At 33.8% G+C, this 20,522-nt stretch overlaps 2 protein-coding genes across 3 annotated transcripts; one reads left to right on the forward strand and one right to left on the reverse strand.

Moving 5' to 3' along the window:
• Positions 1-435: 435 nt before the first annotated feature.
• Positions 436-3,319, reverse strand: GAD4 (glutamate decarboxylase 4). Its single transcript, XM_022054166.2, has 6 exons — positions 3,111-3,319; positions 2,812-3,016; positions 2,032-2,232; positions 1,688-1,902; positions 1,348-1,601; positions 436-1,266 (listed from the first exon to the last, which is right to left on the reverse strand). The coding sequence occupies exons 1-6, from the start codon at positions 3,194-3,196 to the stop codon at positions 695-697; spliced, it is 1,533 nt and encodes a 510-aa protein (XP_021909858.2). The 5' UTR covers positions 3,197-3,319; the 3' UTR covers positions 436-694.
• Positions 3,320-8,377: 5,058 nt separating this feature from the next.
• Positions 8,378-13,454, forward strand: LOC110823643 (protein NRT1/ PTR FAMILY 8.3-like). Of its 2 annotated transcripts, none has more exons than XM_088213962.1 (5): positions 8,378-8,537; positions 9,424-9,529; positions 9,611-9,828; positions 11,451-12,007; positions 12,245-13,454. In XM_088213962.1, exons 1-5 carry the CDS (start codon positions 8,487-8,489, stop codon positions 13,065-13,067), a joined length of 1,755 nt encoding a protein of 584 aa, XP_088070088.1. In that variant the 5' UTR covers positions 8,378-8,486; the 3' UTR covers positions 13,068-13,454. The 2 variants fall into 2 exon arrangements, with proteins under 2 accessions (XP_088070088.1, XP_088070087.1); XM_088213961.1 differs by lacking the exon at positions 8,378-8,537 and adding an exon at positions 8,593-9,269 and having other exon boundaries at positions 9,387-9,529.
• Positions 13,455-20,522: the final 7,068 nt, after the last annotated feature.

Consider the following 20,522-nt stretch of genomic DNA (forward strand, 5'->3'; position numbering starts at 1 on the left):
CTCAACACTGTAATTGAAAAAAATAATTAAAAAAGAAGTGGCCGTCAGAACGTTAGGCGTTTGCTAATTTTACTACTTGTACCTCTTCCGATTTGGATTGGGAATCATTGCATGCAGAAGATCATCTCCGCTACTTACGATGAGGGTCTTTTTTCATCCGACGGTTAGGATTTGAAGTAAAATTTGCTCACCACAACTTGCATTATTTGTTTTTTTCATTCAGTGGGTAGGACTTTGGCTCTCTTTATTATTTATATGAATGTTTGAAAATTAAAGTTTTGAACGGAAAATGCGGAATAAAAGTCAAATTTAGATAATTCTGTTCCCAAATCTACACGCATATTTATGCTGAAATCTGAAAAGCGAAACTTACTGAAGAAACTTAATCGATAAATGTACTGCAAATTGAATAAAAAGTAGAAGAAAGTCAACAAATTGTCAAAAAATATTTCATGTTTCAATTCATTAAAAGAAAACTTCTTAGACAATTATTTCCATCACCAAGCCATCGGTCTACCCTTGTCCCATAAGACAATATCACAATAACAATTATAGTTAACTGCCAAAATAATAAAATAAAATTCTTAAGACACGACTTTAGAAGAGCGTAATTAAACGTTCCTCAAAAGGGGAAAAAAAAAAAAAGACCTTAGTGTAACCCACACCAATTGATTTAATCAGTATGAAAATTGATCTAGCAGATCTTGTTCTTGTTAGTTTTCCTATCATTCACGTACTTCTTCCAGTAAGCTGTGATTTCCCTCTGAGTCTGCTCGGGCGTTTTCTTCACCACCACGGCAACGCCATTAATCTTTCCATTCTCTTGGGCCTTCTTCTCAATCTCTTCAGCTGCACCCGACACTGGAGCCAGACCAATCCTGGCCGGAAGTGTATCCAGCTCGTGGAGCACTTTTACGATGTCTGTCACCAACCTCTCGGCGAGAGTGCGTGAAAAGTCCTCTCGGATGACAACACGAAGCACGGTGATGTGCTGAGCGTCGGCCGGCATGGTGTAAGCCGGCACGATCCAACCGAACCTCCGGAGCATCTCGGCCACCTCGAACTCGTCATGGCGACTGTTGTCTTTGAGAGAGAACGCCACTAATGGTACTCCGTGGTCTTTAGAAACAATGTCGAACCGCCCTGTCTTCTCCAATCCTTCCTTCAACACCATGGCGTTTTCATGGCAGTTCTCCATCACGTTCCGGTACCCCTCGTGTCCCAATCGGATGAGTTGGTAATACTGAGCAATTACTTGGCTAGAACCTGCAAGTTAACATGACTTACATACATTATTTACATGTATAACAAGGGAAGATTATAAATTTAAGGAGATATGTAGATTACCTTTGGAGAAATTGAGAGTGAAAGTAGGTTGATCAGCACCCAGGTAGTTGATGTGGAAGATGAGTTCTTCAGGCAAATCTTGTTTGGTTCTCCAGATAACCCACCCAATACCAGCATAAACCAATCCATACTTATGTCCACTCACATTAATACTTTTAACCAGTGGTAAACGAAAGTCCCATTCAAGCTCTGGGTACAAAAATGGCGCAATAAACCCTCCACTAGCTGCATCAACATGGATAGGCGTATCCCATCTGCATTCAAAACTCAATCAAGTTAATTTCATTGATCCACCTTAATTCATCAATAATTATGGAAGTTAATCTGATTTATTACATACCCAGTTTGTTTGTTCTTTTCGATTAACAGGTCGTTTAAGAGTTTGACATCTTCGAATTCTCCATTGAGAGTTGAACCCAAAATGGCGGCCACACAGATTGTATTCTCATCTACCATTTCCACTGCCTTCACTGGGTCCATCACGTAGTAACCTTCACTCAGTTTAACTTCCTTTAGTTCCACCTCAAAGTATCTTGCAAATTTCTCCCAGCAAACCTATATATATACACACACAGAATATCAATCTTCCCCGGTTCAGTTTACTTCATCATCTTCTTCATCGTCAACTTTAAATCTATAAAATATATATATATATATATATATATTATATATAGTATAATATACCTGGACATTGGCGCCAGTGACGATGTTGGGTTTGTCATAGGGTTTGCCCTGAGCCTTGCGCATGTTCTGCCATTTGCGCTTGAAGGCTAACCCAGCCAACATGATGGCTTCTGATGAACCCACTGTTCCTACTCCAATGGCTGCCTCTGATTCTCCCAATGGTGCGTTGAACAGATGAGCAATCATATTCACACACCGATTCTGTACATATTATCAACTTATGCATATTAGGACTTTTCTTATCAAAAAATAATATTTGATTCCAAATTTTACATATTATCAATTTCTCAATTTCTTTAATAAATCCCTTGATCCATAAATTTCAATGCCTGGTTAATTCATAAAAATGTAAATAAAATCTTATTTCCCTTTGTTCGATTTGTATCAAGATTTTTAATTTTTTTATTACTTAAATTTGGCAAATTGTTTTTTTTTTTTTTACTAAACGATGCTTATTAAGGATTAAATTTTTGATATAACGTAGTATATAATAAGAACGATAGTTTAAAATAAAAAATGACTCTGTAATATGTAAAAAAGACTAAGGCAAAAATCATTTAGTTAACCGTTAAGAAATTACTTGATTAATCATATGTTTAAACTAAAATTTAAATCTAAGTGCGAAAAAATGTAAAATCATTTCTTCACCAAACCAGATTTAAGTTACACGTTCATCTCTTATATCATCTTCCATCTTATATATAGGTTAAAAATTTCAGAAAACTGAATTTAATCCCTTAAAAACACAATTTTGAATGTCAAAACAGAGAGAAATTAGACCTGAAGCTCTGTAGTGACGGGGTACTCGTCCATATCAACATAGTTCTTATTAATGGCGTCCATGATGAGCTTATCACACTCCGGCTCCATCCAGGTGGTGACAAAGGAAGCCAGATTCAGCCTTGGGTTTCCATCAAGCATCAACTCGTCGTTTATTATCTGATAAGCAGCCTCTTTCGGTATCGAGTTCTCCGGCATCTTAAACCTGCACCCGAAATTTCATTCTCCAAATTAAATTTAAGAAGAAAAAACAATCACAGACAGAGGAGTCATAGATTGAAAACAAAAGAATTACGTACCGAGGAAGTGAGGTTCGGACATAGCGAGAAGCAAAGGTGGAATGGACGGAAACGTCGGATTCAGAACTCGTCTTTGACAGAACCATTGTTTATGTTTAAGGTTAATCAGAGAATGAAACAGGTTTCAGTTCAGACAAAACTGTGTTCTGAGTAATTAAGGTGGATTGAAAGACAGAGAGAAATGGAAAGATGTTTGATTGGAGAAAGGGGAGAAGATGGTATGTGTATATATATACATGAGGGGGAACCTCAACTGCCTCCGCCGTCCTGGTGGGCCCCATTTCTTTTTTCAATTTTCTAGAATATTATTCAGAAAAATGAATGAAGAAAAGTTGAAATATGCCCATGTTGACCTCGCGTAGTGTTACACGTGGCATTCAGGGAAGGGGTCAACTGGCCGCATTGGACCGTAGAAAGCAAAAACCAGGAATAGAGTGTGGGTCCCACTCTACAGGTTTTAGCTTCTTGTTTTGCCCTCACGGCCACCGTCTTACAATTAATATAATTCCCAAAACTATATACAACTCCTTTAAATTTACTAATAAATTTTTTTATGTTTTCTTTTCTAATTTTTTACACACATATATAATCAATGTGGATTTGCAAATATCCTCTTACTATTATTACACAAACATTTTATAAAAAAGTCAATCTGAATTACATATTTTTAATGATTTTATATAAGAAAATAAGATTTATATAACCTAAGCAAAATATTTTTGATAGTTTTATATATTAATTCATTGATTTTTGATATATTATAATGAATTATGTCATTTACATCTTCTAATCAGAGTCTTAAAATTTGGAATAAAATTCAAATTAGAGACATTAAAGATAATATCTTTAAAACAAATATTTTTTTAAGAATAATATCTTTAAAATATTAATGAATTAACAAATTTATGGTTGTTAGGGGATTTATTAAGACGAGTTTAGATGAAGCATGTGCTTTCCATTATCCATCCACTTCAATTTTAATAAATTCCGGTTTATACAATTATATATGCTTTAAAACTTTCAATTTGTCTATAAATATCTAATAAAATCGCATATATATATAAATATATTGCAATCTCAATCACGATCAACTACTCTAATAAATAAGGTCTTAATGTTTTAGTATCTGTCACTAAAAATATTAATAATGTGAAAACATTTGTGTTTATTATTAAATATTTTAATAAAGTAAATAAAATAATTTTGTTTATTATATTTATAATAATTGATGGAATTAACTTAAATATTAAAATATATTTAATTTACTATCAAATGATTATAATAAATTAATATCTAAACAAGGGTTCAAATAATTATTAATTAAAATAATTATTATAAAAAACTTGCACACGGTTGGCATGTTTTTGTGAAAGCGATGTCTTTTTTTTTTAATTCAATTAATTAGTTGTTGAAATAAAAATAAATGCATTGAAGGAGTCAAGAAATTAAGGCATTTGGCAATCGAGGAGGACACATTCGCTGACCTTGACACAGTGGGCCCCACTTCCAATCGCTACCTTTTCTCTCTTTTTATTTATTTATATATTAAAATTGTTTTTGAAAAATTATTGTCTATTTTTAATTCATGAAAATTAATAAAATTATTTTGGCGTTGATTTGTTTATTCAGAGATCTGACCATAAATTATTTAATATTGATACCGAAAGTCAGCAAGGTAATGGTCAATCTTGATGTGAAAGTCAACATAATGGACCGCAGATGGGCCTGGACCAGATAGAGCGGTGCAGATGCGAACACAAAATTTAACTTTGAAAAGTTAATTTATGTTTTTATTATTTGAATTTTTCATGCTTGACATGAAATTAGCTGGTGGGCATGCATTAAAATCTGAATAGCAGTTCAACAATATTATTATATAATGTTCTTTTTTGTAATTATAATAAATAAAAAGCCTTCCAAAATATTTGGAAATAAATGAATGCGATAAATATAAATATATGTTTATTACGGTTGATTAAAAATAATTCACTTGACTGATAAAATAAATTAAGCATAATGATAAAAAATATATAAATTTAGTTTTAATCGATTTACGAATTAAAATTAACTTATTAGAAAAGATAATTAATTATCAAAGATAAAAAGAGTACTGAAATTGTGAAGTAATGTGTGTAGACAGAATCAAACAGGGTTAGAAAAGTCAAATACGTGAAAAAAATGAGATGCGGTTAAATGAGCGGGCCCCACGAGAACAATTTTCCCCGTTTGGCAACATGGATGGTAGGCTATCCTGGTTGGGACGAGAACAGACCAGTAACCATTCATTTCTCATCCTCCCACTTCCGGGAACATGTTCACTTTATTCCCAAACAAGAAACATATACGTTTATGTTGTTCGCTCTGTTAGAACAGTAACCATTGATTTTATTCCATGAATATTATTATAGCATTTAGGATTTGTAATTTCTTTGTATAAATATTATATTTTGTGTTTTTCAGCGAATGTTTTATTAATATCAGACGGTGCGTTTTAAAATTTAAAAAATTTATAAACACGAAAATGGAAAGGATCTTGAATCGCTAACTATATAAGATAAAAAAAAAAATTATTGTTTTTCAATTCAATATAGAGGTGTTCGTATTCAATAAAAAAATTTGTAAATTTAATTTGGGTTTAAATGCGTTATGTTTATATTTCATAAAATATGGTGAAATTTTAATAATATAAAATTCGATTTATTATTATTCTTAAGTTGAATAATTTTATTTTAAAATAAACAATTTAAATATTCTATTACATCAATTTTAATAAAATGTTTGAATTTCTTTTTCAAAAAGTAAGATATTTGCACATCAACTTTGATTATATCATCATTTTAATTAATATATGTTTGTGTATTTTCTTTTTGTACTACAACCAATAATTTTGGTCAAATAGATATCTCATAAAAAAAAAAAACAACAGAAGAAAATATTCAACATAATGATAATCTTTTTATTTTAAGAAAAATCATTTCAAGGGGTTGAAAAACATTGACTAGGGATTATCTAAGAAGAAATAAGAAAATATCTAATGATTTATTACTCTTCTATAAATATATATATAAATATGAAAAAAAAAAAGAGTGTCTTGCAATCTCTTGAATAGTATTATACAATTTTATTTTTTTTTAATAATTTTGTTCACAATACATATGGAAAAAGTAAAAAATAAATAAAAATAAATATTATATCAATAAAATTGGTGTAAAAAATAAGTAAATATTATTTTTATGATATTTATCATAATAATAAAATATAAAAAAGTTTTGCAGGACAAATATGATATTATATTTATTATACAAAAAGAGATACCCATTTTAATAGCCATATCAAAAATTTTAGGTACAATTTTGGTTAAATTTACAAGTTTCTAAAACAATTAATAAAGAAGAAGAGCGAGGGGTATTATGGGTATAATAGAAAGCTTCACCCGGAGTAACCGGTTTTGTGACGCGGCGAATCGCGGCTTTCTTTGACCCTTCAAATAACGCGGTCCCGGCATTTTAGGCCCCAATTCTTATGACTATTCCAATTTCCACCCTTCAAATTATGAACACAAACATGTATTATTATTGACGTGAGTCTAAGCAGAAAATTACTATTTACTAACGTGATTAACTCGAAATGACAAATTTACCCCTTACTAAAAAAGGCTAAAAAATGAAAGAATTTTTCTAATCCGACGTCGTTTTTGTGTGTGTGTGTATATATGCATATACTTATTCTGCAATTTTTTAAAAATTTCATTTTTATCTTTGATCCACTAAGCTCTGTATTACTTTTACAATTCTCATACTACTATGCAGAACTACCCAGTCTCTACATATTTATGATATATATATATATATATTTATCAAACTAAGTCGTAATCGAGAGCAGATATAACTCGTTCTTATCTTTAATCACGTATTGTAATAAAAAAAATGAATTCATCAATAAAACATATAAGTAAATTTTTATTAAAATTGTAGTGATAATAATAATATGATACTAAATGAAGGTGGATTTATTTTACAAAATGATTTTAAATTTTACAATGTGATTTACAACCAGTGGGCCTGTCAAGGTGTTTAGGCCTTACAAATATTAGAACTCGGCCCATATGCTAAAACAAAATACAAATTCTGGGCCTATAAATATTGAAAATTTCAAAATAAATATATTGGACTTAATATGACAAAAATATCATTTTATTTACGTAATCTGACGCATCAAATCTTTTAAATATCTCAATTAAATACATAGATCTAATGAATTTATTCATTTAAAGATTATGCATAAAGACAATTTGGTTATATGGGAATTTTATATTGTAATTTTTTAATTTATATTCCTTTCAATTTAACAATTAATTTAATATTTGTAAGAAAATTAATTAATTAATTACTAATGAAGCAGGTAGGTAAGTGACTGAATGCAAGTATGAACCACGTGAGACATATCCCACGTACCTACCAATTCCTCTCGTCTTCGCTGTCTTTCCTTCATCAAAAACCTTATCGTATAAAGTAAATTAGAAGTTTACTCTTTTAATTTTTTTACTTTTAAAATTATTTTATAAATTTACTGTATAATATTTAATTTAATAATATTAAATTATAAAATTATTTAACAAATTTATTATATTTATTAATAAAATAAATATTATAAGACGAATAAATTATTTTAATTTAAATAAACATAATAAATTAAAAATCTAATTTTATGTTTTTTTGACATTCAAAATTATTTATTTTATCTTAATTAGTGTCAAACATTTTTTTTATTTATCATTGATTCAATTTGTTTTTTCCTTTTTTTTTTTTCTCAACCATTGTAGTAATGTATTTAACTTAAATAAAAAATAAAATTTTAAAAATTTATGAATTTAATTTGAACTACTTTGTGTATAAATTATTTTAAGTGATTGATTTTTTTAATTTTTTTTTAAAAAAATTAATTATGTTAAATGTATAAGTTTTTGTGTTAAAATTAAAATATTTTTAATTGTTCAATATTGATTGCAAATTTTAATTAAAAATAAAGATAATTTTTTTCTATTCAAAAGCTCATTTAGCTAAAATTATAGTTTTCATTGTGATGACGTAAAAAATAATTTACTTTCTTCTTAATAATAAAAATTAGCACTGGAGCCGGCAACTTGCAAGTAAAGGCACACTCTTCTAAGCGTTTCTTACGTCAGAATTCCTTACTTTCATGTTTTCGTCTGTTTTTATTAATTAAATTTTATTAATAATTAACTATTAGAATATTATTTTCCCCAATTCTATAAATTCACTTATTTTACCTGTAATCAATTGTTGCTAATTTAGGTCGTTCATCTCTTACTAAGAGCAATTCGAAGAGCAATTGCTTCCACTAATACACGGATTCATGGGTTCGCTCGAGGATCAGAGATCCCTTCTCGAAGAAGGACTAGTGCAGGTTCCTCATTCTCTCTCTGATTTTCTTAATTGTGGTTTCAAAAAAAGTCAAAATATTGTTAAGGAACAAATCGATTTCATGTTGGCTATGAGATATTTTGTTACATAATTTAATGGCTTATGCTGTCGAGTTTTGTGGGTCTTCTTTTAAATTATTGAATCTCGATTTCATGTGATTTTTCTTCTTTCCTTTTGCACGAATGATCTTCTCGGGCTAAAGTTTGACTTGTCCTGTATTCATGTGGGGCTTTTCTTCTGTTACCTTTAAGCTCCGAGCAGTATTGGATTTTCCTAACCTGCATGGGCTTCCTCTGACTCATTTGTTATTTTCACACTCTGGATTTCTGATTGTGGAGATGTTAATGTCCACAATTGTCAATTATATTCTTGTTCCTATCTTGTTTTTAATGTGTTACTATCAATTTCTTCTTGAAAAAGAAAAAAAAGAATTATCCATCAGAGCAGACACCCTAGTGTCTGGTTGAAATCTCTTTTGGAGTGCTTATTTGATGATTTCTAAATGTCATTACTGAAATGGGATTGGGGCTTGAGTTTGGTCTTGGATTCAAGTGCCAAATCCAGGTTGAAATAGCAGCCTGGTGGTTTTCTAGTCTGACATCCTTCTTTGTATTTTTGGTGATTTAATACCTTAAGTTTGACTCTCTCGTTATTGTGGCCGGATGTTTGTAATGGCGGGCATGCAAGAGAGTGATACCGTAGTCATACTATTCAGGTGGGTGTCTAGGTGATAGTGTTCATGCTAGTGTGAGAATTAACAAGGTGTCTTTTCTTCTAATCCAACTTTCTCATTACAAGGCTTTGCTTACTTCAAGGTGTCAATGTTGTGCAGTTTATTTACGTGGGCTGTTTTAATATTATATCTTCAGAATGACAACAGCAGATTGCACACAGGAGATGGTTCAGTTGACGTTCATGGAGATCCTGCTGTGAAGGAGAAAACTGGAACTTGGAAAGCATGCCCTTTTATCTTGGGTAATATATCTCGAGTTGGATGGATTTTGTTAGAGAGGTTCATTTTTGTTCTGGGATTTGTAATATAATGCTTGCATGCAGGTAACGAATGCTGCGAGCGCTTGGCCTATTATGGGATTGCTGCTAATCTTGTTACTTATCTAACCCGCAAATTACACGAGGGAAATGTTTCTGCTGCAAGAAACGTTACCACATGGCAGGGCACATGTTATGTCACACCTCTTATTGGAGCTGTCTTGGCAGATGCTTACTGGGGAAGATATAGGACAATTGCTGTTTTTTCCACAATCTACTTCATTGTAAGTATTCATTAAAGCTGCCTTTTTTCTTTTTAGTGGAAATTCTTTGCCACTACTGCTGGACCATATGATTCTGAAACATTCATGCTACAAGCAAGCCGAACCATTTGATATTCAGTTATTATTTAATTGCTGAGTAGTTGACTTAGTTTATCTCATATGTCATGTCTTTTATCTTTTTGCTTGGCCACCACCTCATCAATCTCAGGGTTTTCGGTCACTATCTGAAATTTCCTTTTATTAGCAAAATATAAGATGTGAAATTGTAAGGCAAATAATCGACAAAATATTCCTGTGGGCATTCTGCTGGAAATGATGTGCTGTGTTAATAGGATGCTTTTTCTTCAACCACCTGTAGTATCGTCTCTAGCCATTTAACCTTAATCTCCATCAGATTTTGCCAGATCATGAAGGTTGTTTATGTGGCGAAAGGTAATAATAAATTGAGAGGTTGATCATCAGAGTGGAACAGAACTCTTTGAATTCCCAGAAAGACATTGTTCTTTAGGAATTTAAGGGGTTAAAGAAGATAAGAGAGGATCGTTTTGTAGTACAATTATTCCCATTTAAGTCTTAAAATCTGTTTTTGGTTATTTAGTTTTGTGTATTAAGAAGATCAGCAGGGGGAAACTATAGACTCTTAAAGCAGGAAGGCTTAGGAAGAGATTTAATAAGCATGTACGATACCCAAAAAATTGAAAATAATGTGAGAATAGGGTATGTGTGCTTCTGAAATTGTGATAAACCATGAATTTTTAAGTTTCTAAGCTGTGTTTGAAGCAATTAAATTGTTTATCTGGAATTCATTTGAAGATTTACACTTAAGTTCAATTATAAGGGAAAATTTCATTACAAGGAGAGAAAATTGATATCAAATTGATGAAATTTGAAATATATTGTTCCAATGCCACTTAAATTTTGTTAGAGGTCAATTTTCATTCCCTTGTAAAGAAATTTTCACATTCACAGTTGAATAAATGTTAATTCCAAAATGAGTTCCATAAAATAATTCAGTTGTTCCAAAACATAGCCTTTTTAAGGTAAGATCTGTTGCATGTGCGAGGGGCAGTTAGAAAATGAAGTTTTATCAACTTGTTTGCATTTTATATTTCTTTATGCATTTTATGTTTCTTAGAAACTCCTGTGCTTTTTATGAACTTGTGTGCATTTTATGTTTCTTCTGGAAATGTTGGTTGACGTAAGTCATTACTGGGTCTGGATGAACTTCGTTTTAAGCTATATTTGAAGTAATTTAGGTATTTGTTTGGAATTCATTTGAAAGTTTACACTTAGTTCAATTAGAAGGAGATGAAGTTTTCATTAGAAGAGGAAATTGATGTCCAATTAATGGAATTTGAAATGTAGCCTTTCAATACCACATGAAATGTTGAAGACCAGTTTTCATTCTCTTGTGATGAAATTTTTATAGTTGTGGGTAAACTAAGTATTCATTTCAAAATGAATCCCCAAAAGAAGTCATTTGTTCCAAACATAGACTTAAAGCAAAATCTGTCATATATGTGAGTGACAGCGAAAAAATTAGGTTTTACCAATTAGTGTGCATTTGATTTTTATTTATGCATTCTTCTAAAATGTTGGTTGATAAAGTCATTTTTGTCTAGGGAATGGCTGCTTTAACGCTCTCAGCTTCAGTTCCTTTCTTGAAGCCTGCTGAATGTGTTGGTCCTGTTTGCCCTCCTGCTACACTAGCTCAATATGCGGTATTCTTTTTTGGACTTTACTTTATTGCCCTTGGGACTGGTGGTATCAAACCATGTGTTTCATCCTTTGGAGCAGACCAGTTTGATGATACTGATGCTCGGGAAAGAGTAAAAAAGGCATCTTTCTTCAACTGGTTTTATTTTTCGATCAACATTGGTGCTCTGGTATCTGGCAGTCTTTTGGTTTGGATTCAGGAGAATCTTGGATGGGGCCTAGGATTTGGAATACCTACATTGTTTATGGGCCTTGCGATTGGAAGTTTCTTTTTAGGCACACCCCTTTACAGATTTCAGAAACCTGGGGGAAGCCCTATTACAAGAATGTGTCAGGTCTTGGTGGCATCATTCAGAAAATGGAGCCTAGAGGTGCCTGAGGACAGCAGTCTTCTGTATGAAACACAAGATAAAACCTCTGCCATTGCTGGAAGTAGGAAACTGGAGCACAGTGATGAATTCAAGTAATTTCTTTTCTGCTGCTTACTTTAACCATTTATTAGCTGCTATTCACTTCGTTTATCATCGTTGTTTGCTGTTGTGCACGTTTGTATATGATGGCGCGCATCATAAGATTATCTTATGACAGGCTCGGACATTTTTCATAAAGGTTATCCTGAAAAATTACCTTCTGTTTAGCATTAGTGTACTTTTTACTTACTGTCCTAGGATAATTTCATCTGACATCTCTTTTCAAAAAGGTGCCTTGACAAAGCAGCTACTCTCTCAGATGCTGAGGTCAAAACTGGTGACTACTCTGATAAATGGAGGATCTGCACTGTAACACAGGTGGAGGAACTTAAGATTTTGATCCGAATGTTTCCTATCTGGGCTACTGGAATTGTCTTTGCTGCTGTCTATGCCCAAATGTCAACTATGTTTGTAGAACAAGGGACAATGATGGACACTTCTCTTGGTTCTTTCAAGATTCCTGCTGCTTCTCTTGGAACTTTTGATGTTCTTAGTGTTATTTTCTGGGTCCCTGTCTATGATAGGTTCATTATCCCTATTGCAAGGAAATTTACAGGTAAAGATAAGGGTTTCTCTGAGCTGCAACGTATGGGAATTGGCCTCTTTCTGTCAGTCCTATGCATGTCTGCTGCTGCAGTGGTAGAGATATGGCGATTGAATCTTGCAGAAGAGCTCGGGTTGGTTCACAAAAAAGTTCCCGTGCCAATTAGCATCTTTTGGCAAGCACCTCAGTACTTCTTACTGGGTGCGGCAGAGGTGTTTATGTTCATTGGGCAGCTTGAGTTCTTCTATGATCAATCTCCAGATGCCATGCGAAGCTTATGCAGTGCGTTAGCACTTCTGACTACAGCATTGGGGAATTACTTGAGCTCTTTTATTTTGACCGTGGTAACATATCTTACAACCGCAGGCGGAAAGACTGGGTGGATTCCTGATAACCTGAACGAGGGTCATCTTGATTATTTCTTCTGGCTTTTGGCTGGTCTCAGCTTCTTAAACATGTTGGTATATTTCGCATGTGCCGGAAAGTATAAACAGAAGAAGGCCAATTAAGCCTGTCTTCCCAGTTGCTATCGGGTTGCTGGTGTCCTACCCATTTCTTGAGCATTTCACGTGTCCAGGGCCCATGCGAGAAGTGCTCAATGCCCGGGTGCCAATTTGGTAATTTCAATGCATATATCATTATTCTGTTGGATTTAATTGGATTGTACACTGTAAATATTGCTCTGTCTGCCTTTAATCAATTCATCTGCTTTATTTGTGTTGAGTTAGACAAAAGAGTTAGGATTCAGTCATGGTATAAACTGGGTAGAGCTGGGCTTGACCACGACATGTCAAGGCTTGGCACTAATCACAGATTGTGAAAGACTGGACATGAACCATCTTGGTTAGGTGTCAAGTAATTTCATTTCGCCATATATGTTTTTGAGATTTTAAGTATGTGCTCTCTGTTTTAGGTATGATTATTATTATTTTTTTTTAAAAAGAAAGGGTTGGCCAGAGCCTTACCGGAATGAATTTAGGGTAGTATATGGGTTTGGATTTTTATTATTATTATTATTATTATTATTTTTGTTTTGGGTGAAAACTAGCATATGGATTTAGGTTAGTAGTATATACTGATATAGATTGTATCTAACTGATGGGTTTTTAATCTAGCAGTTATCTGCGTTTTTTATTTATATTAGAGATCTCAGTTTTTGACACTCGTCTAATATGAAAATGATATGTTGCTATTTCATTCTCTTATTATATAAGTTTTAAGTTATTTTAATGTAGAAAACTTTAGTTTATTTTTTAATAATTAACTACAAACCTCAATTAAATAAGATGAACTTATTTATTTTTACTTTTATGTAAGAAGACATATTTATGCGGAGGAAATTAAGAAATGTTTTTTTTTTTTTTTTTTTTTTTTTAAATTGTAAATTTTTCTTTAAAATGTTAAAATTCCATTAATGATATTTAAATTTTATTCCCTTTAAAACAATTGCATACTAATTTTTAATAGGAAATATTGGTAAACTTTGTGTGAATTTGTGTTCGTCATTAACAAAACATGTTTTAAATTATCAATTGAGTAAATTAGATGGGCTAGCTTCTTGATATTTTTCTGATTTATAGAAAACATGTTATTCATTGGATATCAGACTTTATATTTACTCCGCTAATAAAAAACACAAATTCTTACTTTTTTCATGTTCCAAGCGGGTAGAAGAAGTTTCTTCTAACCCGCCACTGCGGATAACAATTTTTACATGTTATTTTATTATTTAAAAAGTTTATAAAATATTTAAATAATTTTATTTAAAAATATTAAATATTAATCAAAATAAGATAAAATTTAAAAATATAATATACTCGATAACAAATATAAATTAATATTACAAAAATATAAAATTAAATATTTATTAATTAAAATTTAATTAATTTTGAGTAAAATTAAAAATTTATTAACTATATATAATGGGGTAAGTTGGGAGTAGTACACTAAGAAATGAAAGATAAAAGAGCATATGAGATGAGATTAGATACTCTATTAATTATAATTGGAAGTGATGTTGAGCGTAGCGACCCATGCAATGCTATAGTTAATTCATTAAATATTCTAGGAAAGCGAGGACTACTGGAAGAGTCTTTACCAATTTATTGATTGTAATTTTGATTGTTTTGAATTATTAAGCCTATATATGTTGTTCTTTCGAAATATTTAAATATATGTTTAACTCATGATCAATTTTTTTTTTTTTTTTTTATTATCCTTGTGAAAAATAATCTTTATGTATATCAAGTGATCGAACAAACATATGAGTGCTTAAAAGGATGTGTTTTATTCATATAAAGTTATTTCAAAACTTATTTTATATTATGCGGATTAATGAATATGAATTTTATTTGCTAAATGTTTAACTTCTCAACCAAGACAAAATTCTATTTTTTTTTCATATCTTTTCATTTTGAATTCTCCATCCAACCAATCAATTACTTTAGAAAGTTTTTCAAGAGTTCGAGTACATTTAAATAATTCTATATACAATAATTATAATACATTGACAGGTAATTTTTTTTTTAAATGAAAACATATGAATATATTAAATCATTCTCTTAACATTCATTCAATAAATATTTATTAAGCCAATTATACTAAATATTTTTAAATTGTTTCAATCCATATAAAAATTTTTATAATTAAAAAAAATAGAATTTTTGATAATTTGAACTATATCTCTAGACATTTAAATCTTTTAAGTGATCCATATATACAGTAATTACATTTATTAAATGTAATTTAATATTTTATTGTAATAACTTAAAAATACTTCTGAATTAATTTTATATATTTAATATATTTAATTTAGCTTTACATGTATTTAAAATTATATAATTAGTTTAAGGACATAATATAAAGTCAAACGGAAAAAAGATGGATAAGGATGAAGAAGCTAGAATAAGCATGATGTAACACCCACCAAAACTTTTTTTTTTTCATTTTTTATTAATAAATATAATTATTTATTTATCTAATTAATTTATTATATTTTAATTTAATAAAAAGTGGTAAAGTTTATCAAGGATTAAATTGAAAATAATTTTGAAAAAAGGGGTGAAAAATTGGGTTCGGGAGATATTTTTGAAAGAAAAATCAGAAACCGGGGGTCAAAACGCAATTTATAAGAATTTTACCACGTCAGACGCCCGGTCAGCAGGGACGACCAACCAGGACGTGCCAAGTGGCAGAGGCGTTGATGCGGGAGGCCACGCAGGGGGAGCCACGTGGGTAATCTGCGTGCACGCGATCGAACGGCTGAGGTCCGTTCCCGCGCGCACGAACGACCCAGAGTGAATCGCATACGGACGACCCAGATTGTATCGCGATAAACGGTCCAGATTTACTTCCTATTTAATCGTGATCGGACAGTCTAGATTAAACGCGATGGACGGCCCAAATCAAAAGCGGATGGCCCAAACCATAACCCTAGCTGCTAGAACCCCTCGCCGGAGAAGACAACCCAACTGCCCGGGAGCCGACCGCCGTCACCCACTGCTGCACCGGAACCATGTTCGACCGCCAAAAAAGGTAAAAAAATTTCTTTTTGCATGAAATTCTATTTTAAACCTACCCATGGCCAAATCAAAGTGAAAGAACAGACCAATTGGTGGAAGAACACCGATGCAGCCCGGTAGCGCCGCCATAGAGAATTTCACAAATCGCCTCCGATGAGGCTCTTCTCGATTCTCGTTTCGCGTAATTTTTCCACTTTGTGATCACCGTTTTCTTCTCTACAGGTTGACCGAAGTGAAATACCCAACCGCAACGTGAGTTGGAGGAGCCGTCGCACCAGAGAGCCCCGCCGCCGGTGAGTTTTGATTTTTCATATTTTTTCGGCCCATTGAGGCCCTTTAGCGTGTGTGCTGGTAGGAATCGATGCAAAATTAGTTGAATTCGGCAAAAAACAACCGATCCGAGGCGAACCGCTGCCGGAGCATGGCGGAGCCACCGTGCCGGACTTTCGAAATTGACCGAGCGGGCCCTGGGACTGATTTTGGGTTTATTTAGAACATTTGTAGGTACTATAAACGCATTTCAGTTCCCGGAGAAAAATTTAGGAACCTAGGGATCGCCCATAGGCGCAGTAAACTATTTAGCCTTTCGGTGCAAATTGAGTAAGGATCCCTTACCCTATTTCCTATCATAGAATTGAAGTTTAAATAAATAATAATATGGTATTTTGTACAAATTAAATAGATGTGCATAACTAATTACGAATTGGTAATAGAGCCCGAATCGGATATTGTTCTCTGTTGATTTATTTTACAGTTTAAAAGTATGATAGTATCTGATTTATCTATTTTATGGTTTAAATGCATGTATTTTTGCCTTACCTAACCATTGTTTGATTTGAAATTTGAGACATGATTGCATTACCGAATGCATGTTTATTTATTTATGTGATTATGTTTGATTTGGTAATGGAGACTAGAGGAAAATAAGAACGGGGTGTAGTCAAATAAACAGATGGAATGACAGTCTTACTAGATATTCTGAGAGATGATGGACGGACCGGGTACATGGGGAACCCTACCGTGAATGTTGTCTCATACTGAACGGGGTATGGAGACTTGGTAATTTAGCGCTCATACTGGACGGGGTATGGGGACGACCCGCTTCACCTTCATACCGGACAGGGTATTGAAGTTTAATGTCTTGGCGCTCATACCGGACGGGGTATGAGGACAGCCCTGTAATTAAGATTGTTAAAGGAAATGGTTCATGTGTAGCGGAGATATATTTACGAACCCCCTTGAATACTAGTAGGCTGGTGAAATGATAAACGATTATGATTTGGTTTATTGTTAATGGATATGAATCTATGATATATTCTATGTTGCTGATTATTCATAAAGTTATGATCTGTATAATATTATTGTCTCTATAGATTGTTTTCATAAATTCTACTATGATAAGTGAAGTGTAAATGATTTTATGATTGATAAACGAATTTGCTAAATTTAGTGCTCCATTAGTTGTTTTGATTTTATACCAACCTTTGCTTATGTGTGGGTGATAGAGTGTGACATCCTTACTAGGTTAGTGTAGCTCATCCTTTATTTCACAATTTCAGATCAAGAGGACTTGGTTCCATAGCCCGATCTGTAGAAAGATTGCGAGTAGATACTAGATACTTTTTATTTTTCATTACTTTTCTTATTTATCGTATTTCTTTCAGAGAATGCATTCCGTAATGTTTATTTAGTACTTTTAAGTTATTGTGTAAGGAATGTAAATCTTAACCTTTTATTTCGCTTCCGCACTTCAATTATTATATATTTTCTTTTGGATTTTCGGGACTGTTACAGTTGGTATCAGAGCCGCGTTCTTCGGACCCGTTCCTTACACAATGATACTTAGAGAAACACCAAACCAATGAATTATCACTCAACCCTTCCTTATGAAATGTAGGTACAGAGAGATGAGGAGAGGAAGACCCCCACTAAACCGAGCAGCCCGGGATGGTTCGCTTAGAGAAGATATTGACAGGATATTTGAGATGTTGGAGAGACTCATTGCTGCCCAGCAGGGCCGAGAGGAGAGGAGGGAGCTACCTGACCCTCCCCCACTGCCACAGGTTGAGCCACCACTGCAGCGAGAGGATCCTGAGCCACACCGGTACGACCCTGCTCCTTCATAGTACCACTCGACACCATTACAGTATGATCCGGTGTCCCAACTATAGTACCACCTGACATCGCTGTAATACAATCCGGTGCCCCCACCGTATCAACAAGTACCACCACAGGGCTCCCCCAGTCTATCCTCAGCTTGGCCCAGTCCCTCTTTCACGGGACCCAGTTCCTCCCATGATTGATCCAGGCTACATAGAGAGGTACAAGAGACTAAACCTATCTACTTTTGCAGGGGGATCATCTTTTAAAAATGCCGAGTACTGGTTGGCAGAGACATAGAAGGCCTTCAAGACCCTAGGGGTGACTCCCGAGTAGAAGGTTTCCCTTGCTACCTACATGCTAGTGGGAGAAGTAGACCACTTATGGGAACTCAAACAGACCACCCTGCCTGTTCCAGTTACTTGAAAACAGTTCCTAGTAGCCTTTCATGCAGAGTACCTCACAGAGCATCTCCAACATCTGAAGGAGATGGAGTTTGTCCAATTGGTCTAAGGGAACATGACTGTATCAGAATATGCTCGCAAGTTCCTGGAGTTGGACTGATACTCCCCTAAGACGTTGTTGGATGAAGGCAGGAAGGCTATGAGTTTCGAGTGGGGCCTCCATCTAAAGATCATACAACATTTGTTTGTGCTAGAGCTCAGGATTTATTCGGCCGTTCTGGCCAAGGCACAGCTAGTGGAGAGGAGCTTCCGCACTCTCTCTCAGGCAGCAGGGAACCTCAGGCCCTCAGCTCTATCCCGCAGACCAGCACCTACTGCGCCTTTTCAACAGAACAAGAGGCCCAGGCTGATGATCCAGACTCCCTCTCAGGCTCCAGTGGCAGGATGTGGTAAGATCTGTCAACACTGTGGCAGGGATCATGCGAACCGATCTTGCTACTACATCAACAACACCTGTCGCATATATGGTAGTGCCCAACATTATGCGAGGGAGTGCCCAAGGAACTAGAATCAGGGCAGACCTCCTATCCAGAGCAGAGCTTACAATCTCACTCAGCAGTATGCTGAAGCCAACCCGGACGTGGTACAAAGTATGTACACTATCTGTAAATATCTTACTCATGTTTTGATTGATACTGGTGTATTGCATTCATTTGTTTCACCTATTTTTGCATTAAAATTTAATGTATTATCTAATAAACTTGATTTTATGTTGTTTGTGTCTACTGCTGGGAGTATGACACTATTGGGAGAGGTAGTCTACAGGGCTTGTGTCGTAGAGATAACAGATAGAAAATTGAGTGTGGACTAATAGAATTAGACACGGGAGATTTTAATGTAATTTTAGGAATGAATTAGTTAGTGGTGTATCACGCCACCGTATGATTATTTTAGCAAGAAGGTTGTATTCAATTCTCTTAATGAGGAGCCATTTATAAATTAATAAAATCATTTAATATTTATTCCTTCATGACAAATTTTCTTATTTGTCGAGTACTTTAACCCTATTATTTTCTCTAACTAGGCAAACCCAAGAAAAAGAATTATATTCAAGAGATTTCGGTAGTCCGAAACTTTCTAGATGTGTTTCCGGATGAACTACCTGCACTGTCAGTGGACAGGAAAGTCGAATTCACCATAGACCTCCAGCTAGACACCCAGCCTATTTCGGTTGCTCCTTACTGCATGAGCCGTGTTGAGATGGAAGAACTGAGGAAACAGATCACTGAGTTGCAGGACAGTGGTTTTATCAGACATAATGTGTCCCCTTTAGGTGCCGAAGTCACTTTTTTTAGAAAGGGAGATGGGATGTTGAGGTTATGTATTGATTACAGAGGGTTGAACAGAGTCACAATCAAGAACAAATATCCCCTTCTCAGGATTGATGACTTCTTCAATCAGTTGCAGGGTGCGCAGGTCTTCTCTAAAATAGACCTATGTTCAAGCTACCATTAGGCAAAAATCAAGACAGAAGACATCTCTAAGATAACCTTTCGAATCAGGTACGGATACTATGAGTTCCTGGTCATGTCATTTGGGCTAACCAACGCCCCAGCCATTTTCATGGATTTGATGAATAAGGTCTTCAGAAAATTTTTGGATCAATTTGTTATTGTGTTCATCGATAACATCCTGGTTTATTTAAAAAGTAGAGAGGAACATACTCACAATCTAGCTCAAGTTTTGTAGGTTCTCAGAGGAAAGAAACTGTATGAAAAGTTGAGTAAGTGTGAATTTTGGCTTGAGCAGACCATCTTCCTGGGACATATCATATCAAAGGATGGAGTGTTAGTGAACTTTGAAAAGGTTAAAGCAGTGTTCGGCTGGGAAAAATTGACATCAGTTAAGGAGATCCATAGCTTTCTGGAAATTGCAGGAT

Source organism: Carica papaya, chromosome 2, assembly GCF_054855325.1.
Source record: "Carica papaya isolate Zhongbai chromosome 2, ASM5485532v1, whole genome shotgun sequence".
Lineage (NCBI taxonomy): Eukaryota > Viridiplantae > Streptophyta > Magnoliopsida > Brassicales > Caricaceae > Carica > Carica papaya.